Here is a 26,982-nt window from a genome sequence, read left to right on the forward strand (position 1 = left end):
TGGACACAGTTGTCCGAAAACTCGAAAAAAGCACATCTCTGTGGAGTGCCACCTCGTCTAAAAGGATTTCCATTTCAGTTGGATTAAAGCTGGGGGCTCTCCTCTTTCTTTATTTTTTCTCCGCCATAGCTATTGATTAAATGTTTCGCGTGTTGCGCTTTTATTGAGTAGGTCATCCAATCACAGATTTTTTTTATTTACACCAATAATGCGATGCAGCTGCTGTGCAATCAACCCTGGTTGTGGAGTAAATAAAGAAATTATAGCAAATATATTATGATAATATAAGTGGCCCTTTCTAATGCAATGAAAGCATACGGACAGTTACTGTAGTGGGTTAGACGCATGACACGTTTGAGCACGAGGTTGTGCGTTCGCGCACTCTTTCCGAAATTATATAAAGTATCCAGGGTTTAATTTAGTTTGCAATTTGTAATTTTTTATTTTTTATAATATCCCATGAGTGCAAATAAATGCAATTTCCACAACTTCTGAAGTGCTTCTTTTAAAAAGAACACCGCTTTCTCACATAACGCAGTGAAGCAGCCCCTGCACGAGGGAATAATTGATTCTCGAGCCATCGATATCAACAAATTCAGCACCATCGCCACGGACAGCACCGGGTAACGTCGCACGTAAGAAGGTATATCTTAAGCGGCTTCCTAAGGCATGGTTCGAGGAACACACCTAGAATTGGTATACCTTCAGTTAAGTTATACCTTAAGAGTCTTCGTAGCGTGCTAAGAGGCAATGTAATCGGGAAATTCAGCCCTGGATGTAATGTTTTCAGACACTTAATTGCATGTTATTTAATATTTACAATGAAATTAATGTTCAGTTTAAATTATCAGTTTAAACTAGAATAATTTTTAGAGTGCTTTTTGACCCATTGGCAAGTACACTACTTAATTAACTACTTTTATTGTCTTAAATTTTAATGCTGAATGTACCAACAAGCATTTATGGTAAACTAAATTACAATTTAATGTCATTTCTATCAAAACTTTTAAGACATTTGAAATTATGTAGTTGCAATTTAGTACATTCAAATATCGCACTACAGTTAAAGGTTTTTACATGTGCTTATGTTAGTCAACACATCAAATTAAGTGCACTTCTTTATTAAAGCATGACAAATTATTAAAACATATTGATTTAAATGTAATTTAAAAGTAAAACATTTAATTTGACATTAATTTAATTTGACAAATTTTGACATTAAAATTTAATTTGACAAGTGCACTTTTTAACAACGTCATAGTGAACTCTGGCGTTTTATTTCATTAATATTACATTATCTGTAAGAAAGCTACAGTTTTTATACACTTAACGTTTGAAGTACACTACAAGTGCACATTCAATACGCTTAAGCATGCTTCTTTTTCACAAGGGCAGGTCATCCCCCAAAAATTATACTTTTAAGTCAAACAGTCTCAGATATCTGAAGCATTTAATTTACTGGGATATTTCACCTAAATTAAAGTTCTTTCATAATGTAATTTCCCAAACTGTATGACTGTTTCTTTCGTGGAACACAAAATGAGATATTTTGAAGAATGTTCTGGCTGCTCTTTTCCATGTCATGAAAGTGAAAGAAATTCATACAGGTTTGGAACAACATTACACAAAAAATTTACTCTGAAATTGCAAGAAAATGTGACAAAAAATTACAAAGAAACAAAGAAAAGAAAGCAACACATTGAATTAAACGTGAAATAGTTTTGTATTGTATTTTATTGTAAAAAATACTCCAATAATCTTTCTGTGGTGTTAACAAAAAAAAGCCCTTTTATTTTTTCAGTGTACATAAATGCCAAAATGTTAATTTTTAAGGGACTTTTTTCTTTAAATTCAACTTTTATCAGAAGATACGCTAAAACTTTAGGACATGCATGTCCTTCAGTTGTTTGAGATAAAACTAAAAATTAGAGCAATATTCACCTCTGACCCTTTATTGTTTGAGAGAAACAGAAACAGCTAGAATAATGAATGCCAAATCAATTTGCTCCAATGAGATGACCCCACACAGGAGGTGAAATGCCTCCTGGGAAAAGACAGTGAGAAAAGGGCCGGTTCAGAAATATTCGAGCGGTGGACTTTAAATGAGAGAAAAGCATAAAGAGAGCATATTCAGAATTGCATGATGGATAGGATACTTTCTCTCTCCCCCGAATTACATATAAATGTTTTGAGCTCCTAGAGACTCTAAAGCTATATGTATACAAATAATTAATTTTTTTTAAATTAACCTTTGGTTTAACCTCAAATACATTTAATATGCTCCTCTGGCTTATTCAAAACCCACTAAAAAGTCGTTATTGAAGTCAAAGTAGACATGGCCCTTTTATAGATTCAGTAGTACTAACTTGTCAAGGTTAAGAATGATTTTGAATTATTGGGGTCTCAGATTATGAGATAATGATTATGATGACCCAGCCCTGCAAGGCAGCGATTTGACATCATTAAATGAACTTCGAGTGTAAAGCTTTTAAGTAAAACAGACAATTTAATAAAAGAGCAACCAGCCGATAATCACAGCACATAACGTGTGCATTTGCATGTTGTTTACCAGTCTTATCGCACCGTGTTTTCTTTGTATGTGCTCTTCTGTATTGACTGATCACTGTTTTTATTGCTTTCTTTATCTCATCAGATATCCCCCGATGTCGTTCCCCTCATTCTTATAATTAAATATACAAACAGATGGTAAGCAGTTCATAAAAAAAGCCATGCTAAGATTCATAAAGACTCTTTGATGAAATATTAAAAAAGACAGGCTTAGAAGAGTCGAACGTGAGCTTAGCCATTATAATAAAATATTTGCAATTATATATTATACGGAATGTCTATTTACACTAAGTGCAAATAGCCCGCCTTATTGGCAAAGGCAATTTACACTAACTCTGCACACTGGCATCTGGTTGGGCTAGACAGAAGTATGGAAGAATGCTGGTTTGTCAAAAGTAGTAATAGTGAGGTGTGTGCAAAAAGTGTTGACGCAAATCGACCCGAGTTTGAATCCGACATTTGTCAGAATCACTCTACTCCCTTTCCCCATCACATATGAAATCGAAAAGGCATTTATTTTCAATAAAAATTTAGAAAATATTTGAAAAGTGGAAGTGTATAACATGTTCTTAATAATAAAGGATTTTTTCGGTTAGTGGTAGGGAGGGCTTTATTGTCCCATTTATATATACTGTACATCATTTGCCTAATAAACACAAGTGAAATCATTCATGTCTCACCTTTAATCTGATCACGAGACACGCAAGGCCAGGAGAGTCGATGAAACCCAGCCCGAAAACCCTCACGCTGTCACAGTCGAACTCACGTACATCACACAAACCGCCGTTCTCAAGATCAGTGACTTCTATTGGCTGACCTGAGGAAACCAAAGAAACAGAGAATTTACAGTAATCTAAACAAAAATGAAATTGTTAGGGGTTTGTTTAAATAACCTTAAGAAGTTCACTGGTAATAGTTCCTTTTGTAATATTTTCTGATTTTAAGTCTCTAGGGGCGTGGCCTGTGGATGGCTATAGAGAGCCTAAGTCCCTCCCCTTCCGGTGGACAACCATGGGACCTTATTTCGGAAAAATATTGTATGGTAGTCAACGGCGAGAGACAACAAATATTTGGATCCCGTTTGAATTGTGCCCTGAAATACATATGTGATGTTTGTCAATTTAAAAGATACATTTTAAAGTCAAGAAAGTCGCAGTTTGATGTAAAAGGTATAAGACTATCAAAATATGTAATTACAAGGACTACAAACCCAAAAGGCGCGCATGTGACGTCATACCTTTTCTCTCAATGAATTAAGCTAACTTTACTGAAGCTATCCTTTGCGAAATCCACCAGTAAATAAAGTTTACGGGACTCAAAAGGAATAATGCAACACCGGCAGTTTGAAAGACGCCAAAACGAAAGTCATTTCCAAGTACATTGCCACTAACAAACACACAAACCAAACAATCCAGGCTTTAAGCTATACAAAATATTCATGCTGTATTCTGACCTTGCCAGCATGCATTTGCCATTAAACAGAGAACGGATACATACTGAAAATATTACAGTATAATTAGGGCTGTGGAGTATCACGTTCTCTATAAGTGAGGTTCTTGAATAATGCAAACGAGTAAATACGAGCTTGTTCGGGCGTCTCTCAGGCCTTATAAAACACAACAACATTTAATATAGTTTCAGCGACAGGCTGAAATGACTGTACCGAGGCAGCATTACGCTTGCTTAATGCCATTATCGCTCCCATCTTGGCTCATTTCAAATCAGTGTTTTTATTACCAGAGCATAACCTTACGTTCGGATCTCCGCAGGGTGGAAGTCTATTTAAATCACATATCTGAGACGCAAACGAAAATGGATGATCTGGGACGGTATGCTAAACTAAGCCATAAGTGGTGAATATCTAAAAAAAAAGGAGAAGGAAAACAATAAGAGATATGAGAGAAAATGGTCCTCAGGGGAGAACAATTAAGCACAGAAGTGAGTGCTAATGAATTTTAGCCTCATCAAAGAACTTCCTCCAGATGGTCTCATTTTGTGTAATTTTACACTTGGTAAAAAATTGCAATAAAATAATTACAAAAACAAATCGCCCCCTAGCACAGTTTAGGAAAGATATACTACCATCAGAGAGTTTCGCGTTCATTTTAAATCCTTGAAGACAAATTTGTGATTCAAGCAGTGAAAGTACCACATCTGAAGAAGAAAATTTGATATTAAATGTTTTGCTAGCTTAAATGTGATGCATTTTCATTAACATGATTTTTGCATGCATATTCAGCTTGTCATTTAATTTCTATAATATAAAAAAAAAAAAAATAATTACTATTTACATATATACACACACACATATGAGAGAGAGAGAGAGAGAGAGAGAGAGAGAGAGAGAGAGAGAGAGAGAGAGAGAGTATATGAGTGTAATGTTATTGACTCTTGGATGCTAATGACAAAAAAAGACTTGTTTCAAGAATGTTAATTGTGACATCTAAATTTAACAATTAGCATGTTATGTAAATTAAAAATCAATTAGCAAGCAATTAAAATGATATTAGCAATTGAACCAAGGATCATTATGGCTTTACCAAAAAAACTAGGACCTTAAAAAAACCGTAATCCTCACTTCAGGAGTGCCACAGATATACACTCCTAATCGCCTCGGAGATCAAAAATTTCCAGCTCAGCAGGTCAGTGAGGTGATTTTCAGACTTTCCCATGATTCACTCTGTTCCCGAGCTCCTAAAATGCAGTTCTGAACCAGACAAGCCTCGAGCATTGACGCAGTGTGCGCACACACATACACACACTCATACACTGTCCCTGACCGGCCAGGAAGGGAGCGTGAGAGATATTCAGGAGTTTTTAATCTCTGCCACAAGGGCGAACGCTTGTGCTTTATGTTTGAAGAGAAAAGATAAATGAGGAGCGATCGGATGACTCACTGAACCTGCTGTAAAAAAAAAAGAAAAGAAAAAAAAAGTCCAAGATTAATTTTAGTCCTTTCTACAGAATGTGACCCCTGCCTCACTGCTGAATATCACAACTGAATGAAGGCACAAGTTAGGTTTTCCAGATTGTTCCACTATTGAATGAAACCCAGATATGCAGAGGTATTGAATCTGGTCTGATTGCCTTTTCTATAGACTTGATTTTCATTCTACCTGGAATTATGGGAAATAGCTCCTTATTCTGAAATGATTCCCGGACACTCTTCATTGAGGCAGTAATAGCATAAAATGTGCCAGAATACTAAGGAGAATATGTGTGGAAAACTGAAATATAACCCTTTAGTTCCCACCCCCACCACTTTAAGTTCCTTCATCAATCTGGAAATGGAAGGCCAGGTTGAGCACAATGAATTGTGGAATAAAGTGTGCTCTGTTGTACGCTTTGATTAATGTAGTATGGAGAGAACTAGCATACAGTACACAGTAAACATACACTTTATACTACATACGGGTGAAATAATAGCATGCTAACAAAACTATTTGCAAATCATGAAGCCAAAAGTTAGTACAAACAAAGTGAAGAGATGCAAAAATCCACATTTGACTGGATGAAGTGCAAATAAAGTCAACCAAAAACGCTTAGGCATAAATGTGTCATTGGCTTTAGAAAAAAAATAATGAATAGGGTTCCCAGATGTAGAAGAGGCATCAGCCGATGATCAGTTGGGCAATTAAGCTAATTTATCTAGCCATCCTCCCTGTGCTACCTTGCACGTTGATCCTAGCGTGGTTACCATAAATCAGAGTTCGCTCTCGGAGAGGTTGAAAAACGTCAGTCTATGATAAACAGCCCTCTCTAGCACTCCTAATCTGCTCGCTAATTTGTGTTAAAAATGCCATTTCGTCACCAAGTCAGCCCCAGGGAGCGAAAAACATAGAGGAAGATAGCGGCTTAGCGAAGATCCAAATGCTAATCAGAGAGCGGGCATGGGCGTCTGGCACAGTGCCAGGTGTTAGCATACCTGCATAGCAATATCTCATTGATATGAAGGTTTGCTGGGAAAGCTAATGGCACTTCTGAGCCTCGTCATTATTGCCAGAAACAATCAGTCGATAAACACGCTCAACAACTTTGCCGTTCCGAAAGGAGTTCGATACATCATTTCAAATAATTCATATAATCAATAAAAAAACACAGTTGCACAAACGCAAGCCATCTGCGGTTTCTTTGAAGACATACTTGAGGGAGTAGGAAATTATTTTTTGCAGAGTGTAAAGAAAAGGAATAAAGAACAACACCATCCAAAGCAAATAATTAAAAGGAACTGAAAGCGTAAAACAAACAACAATATACTAAACGTACATACTTGATGAAAAGGGCTGGCACAGAAAAAAAATGTATCTAATGCCACAGAAATGCTCTGGCACTTTGGCCAACATCTGGTAATGGCAGCTGTAGTGAACACTGTACTTGTGCCAAAGTACAGGATTTTAATCACACACATTTGGACAAAAGAGCAGTAAAATTCTGACCCATAAAGATACAACATCATATCACACTAGACAGTCATCCACTTACAAAACAATGCCTGTACATGTAATAATAAATTGCTGAACTTGTGCAGTAAACAACTTTCAAGCTCTAGTGTTATCTATAGAGGCAAAAAATGGGCCTCAACTATAAGGAACTTTAGGAAAAACACCTTAAAAGTTGATACTTAACAGAAACATAACCTTAACATTAAGTCACCTCAGCTGTGAATGAACAACCTCTGATCAATAAAACTCCTATTGGACCATAATTCCTTTGTAGAAAACTTTCAAATGCTCAATAAAGGATTGATGGATGAGTTTCCATCATGTCCATTGATCGTGAGAACAAATATAGACTTTCCCCAGGCTACCTGAACAAAACCTCAAAGACAACTTTTATCTACAAATGTCCCTACTTAAACTCCACAACCCCCCGCAGGAATGTCACACTAAACATGTTGTAATACCCCATATGGCTGCTTATTGATGTATATTTTGCATATATTAAACCCAAAGTGTTTCTGATAATTGAGGATCCCTAAGGCACCAAATTTGAAGCAACAGACGGATGTCAAAACTTACTGATGGTGAGACTGCAGTCGTAAAAGCTGTAGCCTGGATAACACTGACATCCCCACTCTTCACATTGCCCGTTCCCATTACAGAAGTTCGGACAACGTAGGGCCGTTGCAATATCCGCCAAAAGTCTTGAAGCTTCTTGAGAACGATGGGTCCGGTACTCCAGCCACTTTTTCTCACATTCATTCTCTAGGAAGGGCACGAGTGCATCCTCCCAGGCCATATCATCTTTCAACTGAAGATCCAGGATGCAGAGATCCACAGCTTCTTCCAGGCGTCGACCCAGCAGACTCTTGCATGCCGTGCCCACAGTTGAGTTCACCAAGGCCAATTGGCAGACCTCCAAAGCTTTGGCAGAAGTGAGGCCACTAGGTGTCGGCCAGGAAGGGTAGGCAGCTGGGCGGCTGGAGGATCGGTGGTCATCTGGAAAGAAGTAGGCGAAACCTTCGAGGTCGGTCTGGCTTAGGGCCTGGACGGTGTAAATAGGCAGAGAGTCAAGGGTTTCTCTCTTAGGCCGTCCACCTGAACTTAGTAACGGCACCTTAAATTCATTCAAGTGAGGGGCGTCAGCTTTAAATAATAAGTCCAATTCTAACTCCTCTACAGAAGGAAAGTTGTCTGCCTGACCTTGGGACACCTGAGACTCCAGTTTAGCACCTTTCATCTTGGCTAACTCTAACACCTCAGCCAAAGTTTCCCGCTTCCGGACGTTACTGGCAGAGATAGGTTTAATGGCATACTCGGCAGTGGTATCCTTTAAGGGGAACAGGGACGTATAATCTGTGTCGTCGTGAGATAGGCAGCGAGAGACGGGAGGTTGGTTTAATAGGCCTTTGGAAGTGTGCATTGAATGGAGGGAAAGGCTGTATCCCTTTTGACAAGCACAGAAATTCCACTTTATCTCCTCATCCACGGCAGGTGGCGTGCTGTCAAACAGGCTCTCCCCAGGCGCGATCCTGACACGGAGAAATAAAACAAAAACATGACTGTCTCAAATCAGCCTTTGAATTAAGCCCTCAAGCACTGCGACAAGAGAGGATTTAGAGTTCGAGAAAGGTTAGCCCATTAGATTAGAGACTTTCCTCTACTTTAATTATATTTGACATTAAAACGACCAAATCAAGGTTAAATGGTGATGCAAACTCTAATCTGAAACCGAACTGCTCTCCACGTCTCCTAAATATTCCTACTTGAACGGCATCTTTTACGGAAGCTTTGAGCTTGGAAACTCACCTATATCTGCATATATTTTTGTCTTTTAGTTCTTACCAGCATATTTCAGACCAGGACTGCAGGTTCACCTTAAAGCACGTCTAGTTCTGGAGGGCCAGTGGCCTTCTGAGTTTAGCTCTAACTCTAAACAAACAAGCTAATTAAGGTGTTCAGAATTACTTGCAGAATTACAGGTGGGTTAAATTGAGATTGGTACTAAAGTCTGCAGGACACCAGCCCTCCAGGACTGAAGTTGAAGAGTCCTGCCTTAGAGCAGTGGTTCTCAAACCTGTCCTAGGGACCCCTCGCCACTGCACATTTTGTATGTCTCCCTCATCAGACACACCTGATTCAAGTCTTGCAGTCTGTACTAATGAGCTGATAAGTTGAATCAGGTGTGTTAGGTGAGGGAGACATGCAAAATGTGCAGTGGCGAGGGGTCCCTAGGACAGGTTTGAGAACCACTGCCTTAGAGGACCTTAGTAGCCCAGTTCACGACGGCTCTGGTTCTGACTAGATTTATTACCCGTCTTAAACTCAAGGGATCAATTAAGTACTATATATTGTTTCTTGTGTAAATAGAGACTATACGGTTGATGTAAAAGCATCACTCACCTCCAGCCCTGAATGAATTCCACTAGGTCTTTGTCACGGTGGCTTGTGCCTGCAGGATAATGGAGGTCGTTGTGGCTGTTCCGGTCAAATAACCCGCACAGCCCTCTGGTGGCGTTAAAGTCCTGACTTGGAGCCCTGATGGACAGACTCATACCCCAATCACTGACGTCTGCTCGCACAAACGCCCCTGAGGCAAAGACGATCTGCAGGGGTCAAACAAAAAACCTTTAAATTCTTACATATTTAACACTAAACATTAAACTGAAATCATCTTCAAAATCAGGTCATGTTGACCCTTAAATATGTAAGGCTAGTGTTTAGGTTGTGTCAAATACCATATTTTATTAAAATATAATGTGTTTTTCAAAAAAAAAAAAAAAGTGAAAAAGAAAGCTGGAACCGAAATCTACAAAGAGAAAAATATATATATTTATTTATTATTGATATATTTTGAATTGTCTATTTTTATGATTTATAATTAATTATTTATTGTTAATTTATTTATGCAAATATATATTCATATTTCACTGTCTCTCCATGCATATACTAGATTTAAAATCCAACAACATTACCTAATCTAATCTAGAGTTTGCCCCAACTTCAATCATAAACTAAATGCACATGTTAGTAAAAGATCCCATTTCCCTGCCAGCTGGTTGCGAGTAAATTAGTGGTGATTTGTCAAGAGTCTACCTCAGAATATTACAAATCTAGATAAATGTAGCCATCACAAAACACTTGCTCATGCAAACTGTGTCACAATGCAACGACAACATCTGCTGCACTGACAGACCGATGGTCTGTTGAGACCGGCTTTAAAATCTTTTTGCAGGGAAAAGGCCTCTTTTCAAAACAGATGAGATCTGTGTTTACTTCTCAGGCAGTTTCGCCAAGAAATTGAAAATCTGCCTGTCCTGAACTTGAACTGTATACATTTCACAGTGAGCATGACTGAGATTTCCTGAGTTTGCATGTCAATGAGGGATCATATGCTCTCGTGTATTGAGTCAAATCTAAAATATTTAATACTGCGAGTTGCATTAGTTTTGGTTCAGAAGTGAAACACAATCTTTCTTTGATTCGATTGTTTTGTCTGAATTTTCACTGCAGCATAAATTTACATTTCTTAATTTTGAAACCTATCCATATTAATTCAATATTATTAGCAACCACAGCACTGGAATGTAACCGTACCGTGACTTTCTTCCCCTGATGCATCTCGTGGATCTTAATCTGATTGGTCACGGATGGTCCCATGGCCTTGACGGACAAGTGCGGGCGTGTTTCCTGCAGCCGCCCGTTGCACATGTCAAAGGTCACAACCTCGTTGCCCTCTCGAGCAGCCATGCCGCAGGTACACGCCACAGCGTAATGCCGGCTACCACAATCCCACTGCCTTGTGTGGACTTCGAACACACGTTTTGTGCTTTTATAAAGCAAAAACGTGCCCGTTTGCTGGTTTTCATAGCGCCTGGGTGGAACAACAACTGATTAGTACTTACATTCAATTTCTTACTGTAGCTTGATCGTCGAAGTAAATATTGGAGATGTCAAACAAAACACAGATAGATACATCCAGCTGCATCCAGTATTGCTCCAAGTCATTTTGTCTCTTTTCTGTGTTCTGTTTTACTGTGCTAAAAAGTCTTTGGTGATTAAAACAGATGAAATTCAGAAACCTCAGAGTGCACTTAAAAAAACCTTTAAAGAAAAGACAGTAGCTGAAAGCAACATCTCAGAGGACTATTTGAACTTAATGGGAAAGTGGAGGAGAAGCAGGAAGAAAGAGTCTTAAGAACTGTAAGATAAAAAAAGAGCAAGAAATTGAGGGAGCGAAACAGAGGCAGTAATTTTCGCAGGACAGTTTCAGTATCATTTACCGTGATATGTTGCAGTTATTTCTCTGTACACATCACTGTAAACACACATTGCTCAATACATCTAGCTATAGTGTACACTTAAATTGATTGTCCAATCGGGCCATATGTGCCTCTCTACTTGAGGTAATTGTGGCACAGGGCCGGTGTCTGTCAAGGACATATTCACTAATGAGGACAGTTCCCGTACACTTACATAAAGATCCCACCTTCTGGGCAAAATTCAAAGAGTACAAGTGCTAAATCTGTGCCTCACAAATCTGAAATATAAAGTGACCTTTCCATTTCTGCCTCATTATCTGAAAATGTAGCATTTGAGCATATGTCATGTAAAAGTCACACAACATACTGTATGTTGAAATAATCACAGGCAATCTAGAACAATTTAGAACGTCCAGCTCAAATATCCAAGAAAGAAATAAAAAGCCTTGGGTAAATTCAGTGTTTCTTGGGAATCGAACCCATGACCTTGGCATTGTTTGTTTTTGTAGCGCAATGCTTTACCAGTTGAGCTATTGAAACATCTTGAACTGTCATACACTTTCATAAAGATCCGCTTTCTAAGCCAAATTCAAAGAGAAAAGTGATACATCTGAGCCACACAAATCTGAAATCCAAAGTGACCTTTACATTCCTGCCTCATTACCTGAAAATGTACCATTTGAGCATCTGTCTTGTAAAAGTCACATGAATTGTGTAAAAATAATCATAGGCAATGTAGAATAATTCAAAACATCCAGCGCAAAAGCCAGTGAGAAAATAAAAAGCCTTCAGTAAATTCATTGTGTTTCTTGGGAATCGAACCCACGACCCAAGCATTGTTAGCCCAATGATTTACCAGTTGAGCAACAAGAAAAAAGGGAACTTAATATCTAAAAACTCTATTTTTATAATAATTCTTTTACCTGCCATCAAAAGTAATAATATGAGGGTCAGTAAGGGAGTAACAGGTCGCTGTTGGAACATCTTGAACTGTGATCTGCATTCAGAAAAAAGGAGGAAATTGTTAATGATGCATTCATACTGGCAGCTTTTTGCAGTACAAATTCATCTACTGCTTACATAGAAAAATGACACTTCATTTTTACAAAAATCAGCACAACCACATTAGGGAAATAACTTGCTTTAACTGCTATGCTCTCAAAACATTCGCAGTTTAGACGGCATTGATGGGGATAATCATTGCAGAGCTATGCCGGCTCTAGCCTAATTATAACGCAGAAGAGTACAGTCTCTTCCCATTATTAAAGGGCACTGAGCGGCTTTCATGTTTACAGACAACACAGATGGTGGTCTGGGGCCGGTGGTGACACATTATTTAAGTAGACTGGCGGTCTATGTGTTTACGTTTCTTTCCTTCTGAATTACTGCATTCTTGTCGGTCCTTTCAGTGTATGTCTGGCTTATTAGAGGCTCTTTCTTTCTTTCTTTCTTTCTTTCAGCAGGGGTCAATTATGAGAGCTGTAAGGCCGAGTCACAGTGTACTTAAAATCTGGAGGGTTACAAAAAACGAACCATGGCTGGACACTGCACTACGTACTACTACTACTACTTCTACACTGCAAAAAAATATTTTTTATCTCAGTATTTTTGTCTTGTTTCCTAGTACAAATATCTAAACTTAATTAAGATATTAAGGGCCAGATTTACTAAAGAAGGCAAATTATCGTGCGAACGCAATTCCAAAAAAACACTAATGGGAGTGGAAAAAAGTTTGTGTTGACGAAATAGAAATGGTCTATAAATTAAAGAACACAGACGTAGCCGGATCGTTTCCATAATGACCAATGCATCTACCAAGAGCAGTGAAAATTAGCTTCTGGTTTAAGATGTTTCTTTTGGATGGTAAATAATGGCACAGTATCAGTAAATTTTGTCCCTGAAAGGGAAACTCCTACAAAAGCATATGCAATAAGGTCAGCTGCAAAAATAACCCTGTCCACGCATTTTTCAGCGATACTTTTTCACTTTGTGTCTTTTGTAAATCCTGACAGTAGTTTTTTAACGCCAAAAGAGGGTTTGTGCTGGTCCTAAGTCTTGCTTTCGAAAGGAATTGTTCAAAAATAAGCAAGTTTTTGCTTAAAACAAGACCACAGATAATTGCCAATATTAAAAAAAACAAAAAAACTCTTAATTCAAAGGGAAAAGAAGATTATTTTTGATTAATTTAATACATTTTGGTACAGAAAACAAAACTTAATATCTTCTTCTACAGTAAATGTATCTTGATTTAAGAATGTTTAGATGTTTTGTACTGGAGAATGACACAAAACACTGAGGAAGGAAGTTTTTTTTGACCCATGAGGTCATCATGGGTCAAGTTGTAAAAAGACCAAGAAAAGTCTATGACAAGTCCCCTTGAAAAACATTACCAATGTAAATATATTGTAATCTCAAGCACTTCATTGTCCTGAAGGGCATTTCAAAGAGAACTTTGTGCTTGTCTTATTAAATTAAAGATATTAAGTACAAAACCACTCAAGCAACTAATATTATATTTTAAATGCATGCTAAGGTTTCGCTAACCTTCAGTGCAGGAGGGTTGTAACCTCTCCAGAGGCGAGGGCTGCCTTCGGCAGGCTGAGTGGAAAGAAAGCTGGCCCGGTTCCCGTCCCGGGTGAAATCAGTTACAGCGGTGAGATTCACCGTACCCTGAGCACAGACGTTGTTTCGACAGGGCTGAGACATCAGCTCGACCGAGCAGGATGATAAGGCCACGTTTGAAACCTCCACGACTACATTGTCTGAGACATTCAGGCAGATTATCAGTAGATACATCCTCAAACTCAAAGACAAAATGTTCTTCGGACCAAAAGGATAATTCATGCATATGGAGTCACTTTCAAAGCCTTTTACCTTCATACAGCTTAAACCATGACAAGACATTTTTACGAATACACATGTATTAGTATTTGGAAAAAATAAACATACTAATACTAATAATAATAATACATACTAATATACACATACCTGATTCATGTACACTGAGAGCAAGAGACACTTTGCAAGGGTGGTTGTGCTCGAACCCATGGCAGGGAATTGGGACTGTGCTGTGTACGGTCAAAACGTGCTTTTTAGCATCCTCGCGGATGTGGAGGACATCTGGAACAAACTGCAGAAACAGTGTTGGACGGTTGGCCGAATCCAGTGTAAATCAAACATGATCATACAGCTCTGTTAGGCATGGATAGTTATGCAACATACTATTTGCAATGTTTCAATGAGTATTTTTGCCAGTAATTATAGCTTCAGGCGTAGTGCATGATGCATGATCCATCATAATTATAAAGAATTAGATATAACCGGATTTACCTTAATTCCCGCGAAAAACCCAGCGCTTTCTTTAGACGCCGACTGTGAGCTGGAGGAGTTTAACAGGAAGGTGGACACACTGCAGGAGAACTGTCAATCAAACCAGACTGTCATGAAGGTCATGGACGGTAGCGTTAACAATATAGAAATAAATAATGATTCACTTTTATTGCATTTTTATTATTAAATCATTTTAATAATTAAATTAAGAATTAAAATTATTCAAATGAATCAATATATATATTTGGGAATGTAGCACAGCTGAGATGGCATTAAAATATATATATAAAATAAAAATGATAAAAATGAATAATGAAATGTAATGGCATTTATATTTATATTCATTTATTTTAATGCCATGTTAGCAAGGCTATATTTGTAGCAAAAAAAAAAAAATAATATTCTAAATTTTACATTATATATATATATATATATATATATATATATATATATATATATATATATATATATTAAACATTTTATATAAATTAAATATAAATAAAATAAATGTATATAAATTAAATATTAAATATAAGTATCTAATATATCAAATTAATTATTTTCTATGTATAAAATACTAAAACTAATAAAACAAATTATTAAAATGTAATGTCATATATATTCTTTTATTTTAATGCCATGTTAGCAAGGCTATATTTGAAGTAAAAATAAATAAATAAATAAAAATCATTTAAATTTACAAGCTACCATTAATACGATGAACCATTTTTTACGAAAAACAAACAACAATACAGAGGGGCTAAGAATCAAAGAAAGTTTTGTTTCACAATGCATCAATGTATTTGATGCCATAAACATTTACATGCAATTTCATGCCATATGGCACTGAAACGAACTATGTTTGTTTGAATGTCCTTTTGTGTGTGAAGGATTTTCAGGTTTTTGCCTGTATATGGGAATTATGGAGAGCTCAAGGTGTGTTTGTATGTATGCGTGTGTGTGTGTGTGTGTGTGTGTGTGTGTTTGACTAAGCCCAGCTGTGACATATGTTTAAGAGAACCTCACAACCCAAACCAGAATGATGGTGTTTCTCGAACGGGGCCGGGGCCTCTGTGATGTAAAAACACATGGGTTTTCTATGACCACAGGTAGCGAAGCACATTTCAAACTCTGTCTTCAAACCTCCTTCGAACTTCACGTCAGAACAAACAAATCAGAATGAAATCAAAACGAACTACTAGACAACGTTCCGCCTCAGTGTTATTTATGGTTTGTATACACGTGGCCTCAATTTGACCTTTACTCTTTCTTGACCTGATCTCACTTCCGTTGGAACACTTTTTGAACTCATACGAGAGGTCATATGGCATTATGACTAAAGACGGCCCTCACAAAAGACCCTTTGCTTTCTTGGTCTGGTGAGAAGCGAGTTTAACGGCTGTCTGGAACGCATTACGCTAAAGGGAAAAAAAATCAACAGAAGACAATGTTGGCGTTTTAAGACTCTGGTGCAAAAGACGTGCCCTAAATTCTGAATCTTACACAATTCCCACATATTTCTATCACTGCTGAAAAAATTGTACATGAAAAAAAAACATGCAATTTTTTTTTTGATTGTAGTTCAGTTTACATATAAAACCTTGTTCTAGGTTTTCCGTAGCTATGTTTCCATCCAAAGTTGCGAATTTAATTTCCGTGCAAAATTGGAATATCGCATGAAACATTTGCGAATTTCCATCCCATATGTTTAAGAGAACAAAATCGTCATTTCCTGGGAAATTGGTGCAAAATGTCTGTAATAAAACAAAAGTTGCTGCAATCAAGGAAGCCAGTGTGGCTTTTTTCACTACATAAATGACTTGAATCTCAAAGCGTGAAGATGAAACAAAATCAATGCTGTCATGTTATCTTTCATTTGGATGCTGGTGTTTGGCAACTCAATCATGTGAGAAGCTTCTGGGAGGGAATTAAACCAAATCATCTGATGACTTTGGCTCAGGCATTTCAGAATGATTAAACCATGATTAAATCGAATTTGAGATTCGATTGGTCCGCTGGTTAGTCCAGTTATTCAATCACATCCACTGTTGAGGCAAAGTCACACGATATTTTAATTGTGAAACAAGGCATTTGCTCTGTCTTATACGCATGTCTTCTTATCAGATAAAAAATGTATTTGCCTCATTCGAATGCATGTTTTTTTATGTGCATTTTTAGAATTAATATGCATCTTGGCGTTTCCATAAAGAGGTATTTTTTATGCGATATTCCCAAATGCTCATAAAAATAGGATGAAAACAGCTAATGTCTAACAAATTTAACACATTTAGTGACAAAAAAAATGTGTTTACGTTTTTATACTAATTTTGATATATCACAGATTCTGAGAGATCCAAATAACATTACACAAATGTGCATTAAAAATGTATACGCTTGCATTTACTATGTGTGGGTCAAAAATGCCTTGTGACTGAATAATTCACAGTTCGTTAGCAAACATGGCGTTTATTAGAGCAATCCATTTGTAGCTGTAATGTTGTCTAGGGAACATGAGATGTTATTCCAGTTTTTCGTTAAAATTAAATTCACAACATGAACAGAAACATAACTATTTTCTTAACTTAAAAATGAAAACGCAGTTTGAAGCAACAAAATCATAGTCAATCAGAACATATACAATAATGTTTAATATGCAGACATGGATTTTGGGCCAATGAGATTTGAATGTGGGCGGGGCTACCCAGCCTACAATATCTTTATGTAACACTGGATTATTTTAGAGTACTTTACTGAACACTGTATCCCTTTTTATCTTCTAAATATATACTAAGCAAAATGTGACTTTCCAAACTAAATTATATATTAAAAATAGTTCCTTTTACCGTTTCTCCCAGTCTAAAGTGAACTCCGTCCATCTCAACCAGTGAGTACAATCGAGTCGTTGTATCTCGTCTGATCTCCACCTTCATGGTGTTTGAGGAGTATCTCGCCCACACCACCTGATACCCCACCGGCCACATGGACGTCACCCCAGTGAAGGAGCATCGGAGGTGGACGCTGCTGCCGACCAGCTCTGGGGCCACCAGGGGTTTTGAAGGTAGTGAGGGGACATTTGCTTCACAGAGGAGAACAAGGTCATGAGATGAAATATAAATACGGAGATGCAATTAATCAAAATAACATTGCTAATATTGAAAATAACTTACCCTTACATAGACCGTTAACTTCGGTTTCACCAGGTGGACAGGATTTAGGTGTGTATTGTGAAGCAACTAAAAACAAAGTATTGTTTAGTTATAACACTTCCTGTTTATACTTTCAAAATATAATTGCCTTGTCTTGTCTTTTGACATATAAGAGGTATTTTGTACCATAACAACATCCTGCAAGTTTCATAGCTTATAACATCCTCCTCATTATAAACAAAGCATTTATTTTATCAAGCTCCAAAGACGGATCGTTTTGATATTGCGGGATTTGTGACGTTGCACGGGCAAATATATTTGCATTTGACAACCTCCAGAGCAAGACATCGACGAATAGTACCATCGCACCTTAGTATTCAGTCGCTTAACGGCTGACATCTGTCTACACTGGATGTGAGCTTATGTCATGTCAAAAGCAAATATAAGCTATTATATTTGCTGACGCTGTCTAAACTGGATAAAGCATACAGATGCGTGTTCAGTTTCTGACATTCTCCACGCGCTTGAGTCCATCGACAATAGGACAAATGGAAGAGTGAAGGAATGTTCGCTTTGGCGCGTCCAGTTTAAACAGTTAATTTGCATCTCTGTTCAAATTTCAGAAGGATATCAGCATTGGATGATTTACTTTATTGGCGTCCCGGATTGCTTCACAGGATTATATGTTTGTTCGAAGCATTTCGTTTTGTAAACGAGGCACAGGGTAATGGAGAGTTCGCAAATAAACTTGTTGAAAGATGAAGCTGTCAACTGTATTGGATCTGACAGCAGCGGCATCACAACCATAAGTAAATGGTTTCATAATGCTTTGTCTGTAAATGACGGTTTTATATGGATGTTTTCAAAACACTTACTCACGTTCAATAGCAAGTGGACATTGATACTATTTCCTATTCAATGATGTTAGCAAATCATAACACTTTTAACACAGAACAATATTTGACCAAAAAATATCATAGCTGTTTTATAAAGACCTCAGGGAACATATAAAAGTTAAACATGACGGTACATGAAGTCGATGAGATGCATCAATATAACTCCACAACAACCACATAAATGTATCCATTAACCATTTAGAAATGTCCATGTGCAGTCTAAAACTTTCAACCTCTTCCTGAGTCTCTCCGTAAGGCTGCACTCCACTACTGTTATTTCTGAGATTTTGGATGAGTTACATTATTCGTGTGTTTGTTATTCCCGGAGTATCCGAAGCTCGTGTAAAGGATCGTCCGTCTTCTGAATGGGGGCGGGGAGCAGCATTTAAAGGGACACACCCAATAATTTGACAAGCTATAATGATTTGGGGGGTATTTTGAGCTGAAATTTCACAGACACATTCTGGGGACACCATAGATTTATATTATATCTAGTATCTTGTGAAAAGGGGTATCATATGTCACCTTTAAAGGAGCCGCCCCTTAAAAACTGATCATTTCAGACAGAAGGTCTGTTATTTAAGCCTTAATTGTGTGTCAGAAGATGAGTCTGACTTGTATGTCAGTTAAAACAACACATCGTGCTGTGAAACAAAGCCTTAACTTTCATCCCTTGGCCAAAACTTTAAAACCCAAACAATTTCCTTCTTCCTGTAGTAGTCATGGAACTGTCATAAATCTGTGAAATATCGCTACATGAATCCAGTAATCTGATTTGATCCCCTGCAGAACTTCAGTAACCAGAAATCGATCCCAAACTAAAAATGACCTAAATACTCTTGCACACGGTTGATGATACAGTAATTTATATGGATCTCAGAGATGTTTGAGAAAGTGAGAAAGGACTCACGGCCAGAGAAAGAGAAATATTGATAATCTATTCTAGAAAAAAGATGGTTGTTTCTCTCTGGGCTGTTGCACAAAGAAACATCTACAGATATACTCTTACTGGTGAAAGTATCGCTGTATGTTTTAATGTCTATTACAGGCAAATTATGTCACTTATTCAATTAAATTCAATCAATCTAGGTAAGCAAACTAAATTTAATTTAAAATCTGAAGAAGAAATAAATATAAATTATATTTTGCATAATGAGCATGAAGCAATTTTAGGATCATTACTATCTTGCAAATTTTTCGTTTCATATTTTGACATTATTTTCATGACTAAATAATACATTTTCATTGCAAAACTTTTTTATTCTCATTGAAATGAGAGAAAAAAATAATGGTTGTATTTGTTGTAATGTCATAGAACTTTTAATTGATGCTGATTTTTAAAAAAAGAAATAAAGGTGAAAAGAAATAATCAATATTAATACAAATATTATAAAAAATTAATAAAGATATTATAAAAATCTACTGAAAATAACAATTGAAAAATGTTAATTGAAAAACTTTACAATGTAAATGTGTCATGAAAACAATTTTAACACTTCCTATTTATTTTTACTTTCATTAGTATAAATTAAAAAAATATATATTATTTCATACACAAATAAAATAAACTGTAAAATATAAATTGTTTTTGTTAAATAAATTAGATTTTTTACATTAAATACACACACACACACATATATATATATATATATATATATATACATACATAAAAAAAATTGCCAAAAGATCGGTTCTATGAAGCATTACACTTTCTGTTTATACTTTGACATTTTATAAATAAATTAAAAACAAGACAAATACAATAAAACAATCATTTATTTGTTTGTTTGCTTTGCTTTATTAATAAATGAAAATACATAAATAAAATTAATTTTTTCTTTAGATTTTTGGGATGAAATGTGACCTGGACATGATTTCACAATAAATAATTTTGAAATAGTGTTAGTAAAGTATTGAAAAACGAGTCACATAACTGTACCTTCTGCACAGTATCCCATGCAACCTTGTGTCGGCTGCAGGAAGTACAGCAGGAACTTGCCACAGTTCCGGACCGAGATTGGGATTCGGAAAAGGCAGCAGTCTTTGGTGCTTCCGTGAAAGAACTGCCACGTGGCACAAGCCGAGAGCTGCTTGACTTCTCCGGGCCTCGGAAGAGAACTGTCCTTCAGAGACAACCACACCGGAGCCTGCGTACCACAGCGGTTCATCTACAAAAAGAGACGGAGATCAAGAAACTTAAGTATGGAAACTGATCAGAACTGATCTGGGACTGCTCACCTCAACGCAGCGGGTCGGCATCTCCGCAGGTTTGTTGTTTATGGAAAATCGGTACCATCCGGGCGGCAGCGAATGGTCACAGACCAGATCCTGTATGGCTGTGTTCTGAAGTTCAGAAGAGTCGAAGTCAACGCTACGATATGCGTTCCTCAAGGTCCTGTATCCGCCGGGATAGCATTCTGGAGCTGGGAGAGCCAAGGACACCATCAAAAAAAGGCCTGCTTCCCTGAATTACAACCTTTTATATTCATAAAAGAGTTTAAAACAACCTTTCGGCAAAGACAAAGGTCAGTGCTCAGAAAACAGCGAAGAAGAAGGTCGAAAACTGTGTCATTACAGTGGCTTGAAAACGCCACTCAGGTTCATTAAAATCCAAATGGGGGTTAATGTGACCTCTTCAGCGGCAGATGTTTAACCAGGGTAAAAATAACACACCTTTATCTGACCCCCTTTTCCTTGCTCATAACTTTACACTGCAAAGGTTAGAGAAATCTGCGACGTGTGTCCAGGTCTCACGGCAAAACAGAAGGGCGAAAATAGACGTGTGACTTTCAGGCTAACTCCTTTTTAATCCCTTGCCATTTCTTCTGTAACACCTTAACCCTTCTTCTTCCAGTATCTCAGAGCTGAAGTGGATCGGATGTCACCATTTCTGCTAATTACGCAAGGGAGGGAGAGCGACAGCCACTGTCTCACTTTTTGTATAAGGATGCCCGAGGCCACCATAACACTGGTAATCCTCTAATGCTCCTCCTGAGCATGCTAATAGAAAGTTTGGACTGGGTGTCTTGTCATCTCTGCTATTGTGTATAATGGAAGTAAGACAGGGCAGATAGCAGCTGTTATAGACAAAACAGACTAGTGGGAAAATGTAGACTTTAGACAGTACAAAGGACTTTCACTTGGTAATAATGTCAGCAAAGTAACAAAACAAAGTTGTCAGCAAAGCACAACAAAGCAAAGCAAAGAAAAGAAAAGCAAAAAAAGTGAGTGAAACGAAACAAAAAACAAAACAAAGAAAAAAAGCAAAGCAACAAAAGCAATAAAACAAAAAGATAAAAGCAAAGCAACAGAACAAAAAGAAAAAAACAAAAAAACAAAAGTCCAAAACAAAAAAATAAAAGCAAAGTAACATCAAAAAGTAATATGTGTGTGTGTGTGTGTGTGTGTGTGTGTGTGTGTGTGTGTGTGTGTGTGTGTGTGTGTGTGTGTGTGTGTGTGTGTGTGTGTGTGTGTGTGTCTGTGTGTGTGTGTGTGTGTGTGTGTGTGTGTGTGTGTGTGTGTGTGTGCGTGCGTGCGTGCGTGCGTGCGTGCGTGCGTGCGTGTGTGCGTGTGTGTGTGTGCGTGTGTGTGTGTGTGTGTCTTTGGACAAAATATACCATCAGGAAAATTTTAACTTAGGAATAAAATTAAAAAACTAAACTAAAATACAATAAAATACAATAAACCATTACACCTTAAAAATAGGCAACTAGCAATTGCTATTAAAGTATCATATTCATCCCATATAATATAAAATGAGAAAATATTGTAGTATCATTTGCTGTGATTCCATTGTGAGTTTACAATGGTGTTTTGTGGTCTTAAAATTGTAATTTATATATAAGAAAATAATAAACATACACTGTTGAAGGGGAGCAATTAAAAAAAACTATTTTCATTTGAAAATATGAAGATCTAGTTCAACCTACATCTTCTCTCAGTGGCACCTCAAAGACAGACTTTGTTCAAAGGAACATGTTTCCACCAACCATTTGAAAGTCCTCATAAAGAATAAGGGCAGATGACCTTTGACCGGCGTGGAAAAGAGCAGAAAATCTCTCCTCTAATCCTGTCTGCTTTACTAAGGGAAGACGAGGCCAGGCCGGGAGGGCTTTCTGCCCCACTGGAGCGCTGATGAGATCATGTCTCGGCTGGTTTAGAGTCCATAATGTCCTGCTCTTTCCATCCTAATTCAAGCATCATTACTCTGCAATTGGGTCTTAAGCTTTACTCTAAGAGGTGTAATGGGGCAGGAATAAGATAAATATATTTAAGTGTTCATTTTATAAATTCTTAATAATGGTTTGGTGGGGATATACGGGGATGATTTGAGGGGACGTTTCTAAAGGGGAGGTAATGGAGTTTCAAGGTGGCCGACTTAAAGACACGATGAAAGTAAAAGCAACTACTGGGTGCTCACTTTACTTTCCAAGCAAACATACATCATTCCCCCGATTCAGAAAGACATATGCTGAAAATCTTCACTGTACTGAAAATATGTAGAAAAATAAAATAAAAAGTGACCACAACAAAGTGCCATCACAAACGTGAAATAAAAAAAAACAGCAAATTGACAACACATCCTTAAAATAAAGTAAAATAACTAAGAGTGACCACAGCAAAGCGACATCACAACTGTAAAATAATACAAATAAATAAAATGAAATAAGAATAGTGACCGCAGCAGTGACACCACACACATGTAATAAAATAAAGAAATATCATACAACAGAAAATTGACAACATATTCGTAAAATAAAATAAAACTATTTAATTGCGACAAAAGCGAAATGAAATCATAACTGTAAAATAAAATAAATATAAGGTAAAATAAAAAAAATGACCACAGCAAAATGACAACACAAACATGAAATAAAATTAAAAATATTATAGATTTATATAAATAAAATTAGAATATAAACTGACATCAAAGGTGTAGAAAGAAAAATATATATAACATACAAGAAAAAAAATGATGCAAGCTTTTATAAATATATATATATATATATATATATATATATATATATATATATATATATATATATATATATATATATATATATAAGACCCAGAGAAGAGGTTCTGTGTATGTCTGTACAGAAAAGGTTATGTCAGTAGCTCATAATTAACCTATTTAAGACAGCAAGCCACATTTGGTATCTGTCTGGTCTTGCAAGGGTGACAACCACAGTCAGATCTTGCTACGTAAGGTCAAAGGTTCCACAAACACTCGTGTTTTCAGCCCTCAAACAAAAGCTGGGACAAGCACTGCTGGGTAAACACCTCAGACGGCCCAGTTAATTTGTTGACTTAAGGACAGGGTGGATTTCAGACACTTACGTGACAAAAACTGTTTTTCCTCCCATTTCATATTATTTCCATCAAAGTTTTGTGTTCACTCGAAAAGTTATAAGAAATTGTATAATTTTTGTGACTTTTTTGGGGAAAACAAAACTTTTGTGAGCGAAATATCAGTTTGCTAGCATACGTTTCGAGAGAACACAAACGTTTTGCCAGCAAGCATAATGTTTCTTTGGGGAACGCAAAACTTTTGCGAGTGAAATATTGTTTTTCTGCCCATATCATATCATTTACATCACCGGCTTCGCGCTTCATATGTTTTGAGAGAACGCAGAAGTTTTGAGAGCAAACATAAAGTTTCTTTGAGGAAACGCACAATTAGTGTGACCAAAATACAGTTATATTATTATTTCCATCACTGTTTTACGTTCACTTGAAAAATTTCGAAACATTTTGAGAGATTGTAAAATTTTTGTGAGCAAACACAAAGAATGCAAAACTTTTGCAAGCGAAATATCAGATTTACGCTTGCTATCATACGTTTCAAAAGAACGCAAACGTTTTGCCAGCAAACGTAAAGTTTTCCCTCCGATTTCATATTATTTCCATCACAGTTTTGCAGTCACTCGAAAAATTTCATAACCTTTTGAGGAGTTGTAAAAGTTTTGTGACCAAACACAAAGAAAGCAAAACTTTTGCAAGCAAAATATCAATTTCTTTTGGGAATGCAAAACTTTTACTAACAAATGCAAAAGCTTTTAAATATAATTTCTGCTGAATCCTTGTTGAATCCAACAAGCTGCAAAGAATCTTAATTTTAACCCAAATAGCACAAGTCTATTTGATGTTTACATCTGGAAGACGTATTTTTAAGAGTGTTTGCTCATCTGCAGTACGTCTATAGGACGTTTCCTGTCAGATATCAAATAGACGTTTAGAAGATGTCAGTTTAACATGCATTCTAAATAATTACATCTTAAAGACATCTTCTAAACGTCTATTTGACATCTGACAGGAAACGTCCTATAGACGTATTGCAGATGAGCAAACACTCTTAAAAATACGTCTTCCAGAAGTAAATATCACATCAAATAGACTTGTGCTATCTGGGAAGCATGTAGTGTTTAAGGATTGCTAATGCCGAGTTCAGACTGCATGATTTTAGCCCCGATTTTGGCTCGCCGACAGGTTTTGAGAAATCGCAGACAAATGCCCGAAATCACAGGCAAATCGGTGCTCGTTCACGCGAGTGACAATCACGCAGTGTGAATGAGCAAAAACGCGATCTTAGAGAATCGCAGATCAGTCGCCGACGCCCGTGAGATATTTGGCATGCTAAATATATATCTGGACCTGTCGGCGATTCACAATCCTGCTGTGTGAAAAGTGTTCTGACTGAAAACCGACAGCCAATGAGATACAGGACAGCAGGGTGTTCAGGGAGTATTATAGACCAGAATATCAGTATTTTAATACATACGCCTATATTTACAATTATATCAAACAGAAACAAAGCACAAACATTTGCATGACCAGCAGCAACAGCAGGACATTTGCAAAATTATTTATTTACCCCCAACTCTCTTTTCAAAACACAGTCCTTGCTCCCCTCGTCTTCCCAACCATTTCCTCCTGCATAAATTGTTTATTTTTCTCATTTTCGCTGCAAATCAGCGCACAGACAATTTGGATCGCAATCTTCTTGTAGGCTATCATTTTTAATAACAAATTCAGTGAGAACTCCGATCTCACGCACGCGTGATCTTCCGTTATTTCCTTATCACTTCTCGCGTTTGTTTGGTTGTGAAACGTAGTTTTCGGACCAGGGAGAAGTTGTCGGCGATTCATTCTTTTGTAAAGTCATGCAGTGTGAAACCTCCTGTCGCCGATCCATCGTGCAGTGTGAACACACCAGCAACTGAATGTCACCCCAGATAGTCACGCAGTGTGAAAACAACAGTCACACGATTATTATGAAAATCGTGCAGTCTGAACTCGGCATAAAGATGGAGAACTTTCACACAAGTTCAGTTTGTGTGTGTGTGCGTGTGCGCGTGCGTGCGTGTGTGTGTGTGTGTGAAAGGGGTTCAGGGCTAAGGTAAATGTGAGTTATCTGTTGTGACAGTCTGCCTCTCGGCTGAATGAAGAGCTGATTACACAGCAGGAAAGGAACAGCTCCAGATATTCACACTCTCCAGCCGCAGAGAGAGAAATTCTCATTCAAAAACTGGTTTGGCGAGTCTAGGTCTGTTGCGTTTATGAAATATCAGTGACCACAAAATTTCCTTGATATTAAAGTGAAAGTCTTTCACAGTTGCACACACACTCATCCATGTCCTCCTCTCGCTCATCAGGACTTCACCCAAACCCTGAGGATTCAGAGATCTCTTTTTCACTCCATTGTGTTGATTGAGGCTTATGAGGGATGAGATCACATGACCCAAACGCACAGCTGTCAGACATTTAATAAAGACCGAAAAGTCAACGCTGATGATTCACAGGAGAAAAATTTCAGAGAAGGACTCGTTCACGGTCTGACGAGTGGACACCGCTGGGAGGACATTGTGTAAGAGATGATATCAAGAATTGAGACATTTAGTCAAATTTCTAGCGTACAGCTTTGCTTATCCTCAAAAATTCAGACAAAATGAAGATTATGAAATAAGTAGGCCTACTGTAGTTCAGCACAAATTAACATACAATCCTGTCAAAACCTTATAATGACATTTCTTATAATGTAATAATGTTGGTTCCAGTGCCATGCAATTAAAAACGTCTCGGTTACGTATGTAACCCTCGTTCCCTGAGTAGGGAACGGAGACGTTACGTCGGATGACGACGAATGGGGGTTTCGCTTAGAACACCTATCGACTTCGAGTATTACAAAACGAGCCAATGGCGATGAAATGCCATGGCTCTGCGGAATTTGCATAGCGTATCTCCGCCCCACCGCGTGGGTATAAAGGAGGACGCCGGCAACATGCAGGTATGTCTTCGCTGAGGAGCCGAGACTGAACTCAGGCGTCTGCCCAGCGGTACA

General features: G+C 37.4%; 1 protein-coding gene across 1 annotated transcript in view; it reads right to left on the bottom strand.

The window, feature by feature from the left end:
• The window catches only part of LOC143735891 (von Willebrand factor D and EGF domain-containing protein), an 81,367-nt gene that overhangs the window by 46,418 nt on the left and 7,967 nt on the right, over positions 1–26,982 (bottom strand). The window contains exons 2-13 of the mRNA XM_077226229.1: positions 20,880–21,064; positions 20,581–20,809; positions 17,767–17,832; positions 17,443–17,675; positions 14,600–14,689; positions 14,258–14,399; positions 13,814–14,031; positions 12,193–12,266; positions 10,605–10,881; positions 9,411–9,613; positions 7,587–8,539; positions 3,249–3,385 (exon numbers count right to left, since the gene is read on the bottom strand). Coding sequence (XP_077082344.1) covers positions 3,249–3,385; positions 7,587–8,539; positions 9,411–9,613; positions 10,605–10,881; positions 12,193–12,266; positions 13,814–14,031; positions 14,258–14,399; positions 14,600–14,689; positions 17,443–17,675; positions 17,767–17,832; positions 20,581–20,809; positions 20,880–21,064 — 2,807 coding nt within the window. The remainder of the gene's footprint in view (positions 1–3,248; positions 3,386–7,586; positions 8,540–9,410; positions 9,614–10,604; positions 10,882–12,192; positions 12,267–13,813; positions 14,032–14,257; positions 14,400–14,599; positions 14,690–17,442; positions 17,676–17,766; positions 17,833–20,580; positions 20,810–20,879; positions 21,065–26,982) is intronic.

Source organism: Siphateles boraxobius, unplaced genomic scaffold (assembly GCF_051911475.1).
Source record: "Siphateles boraxobius isolate OS27281-9 unplaced genomic scaffold, OSU_SipBor_1 13, whole genome shotgun sequence".
Taxonomy (NCBI): Eukaryota; Metazoa; Chordata; class Actinopteri; order Cypriniformes; family Leuciscidae; genus Siphateles; species Siphateles boraxobius.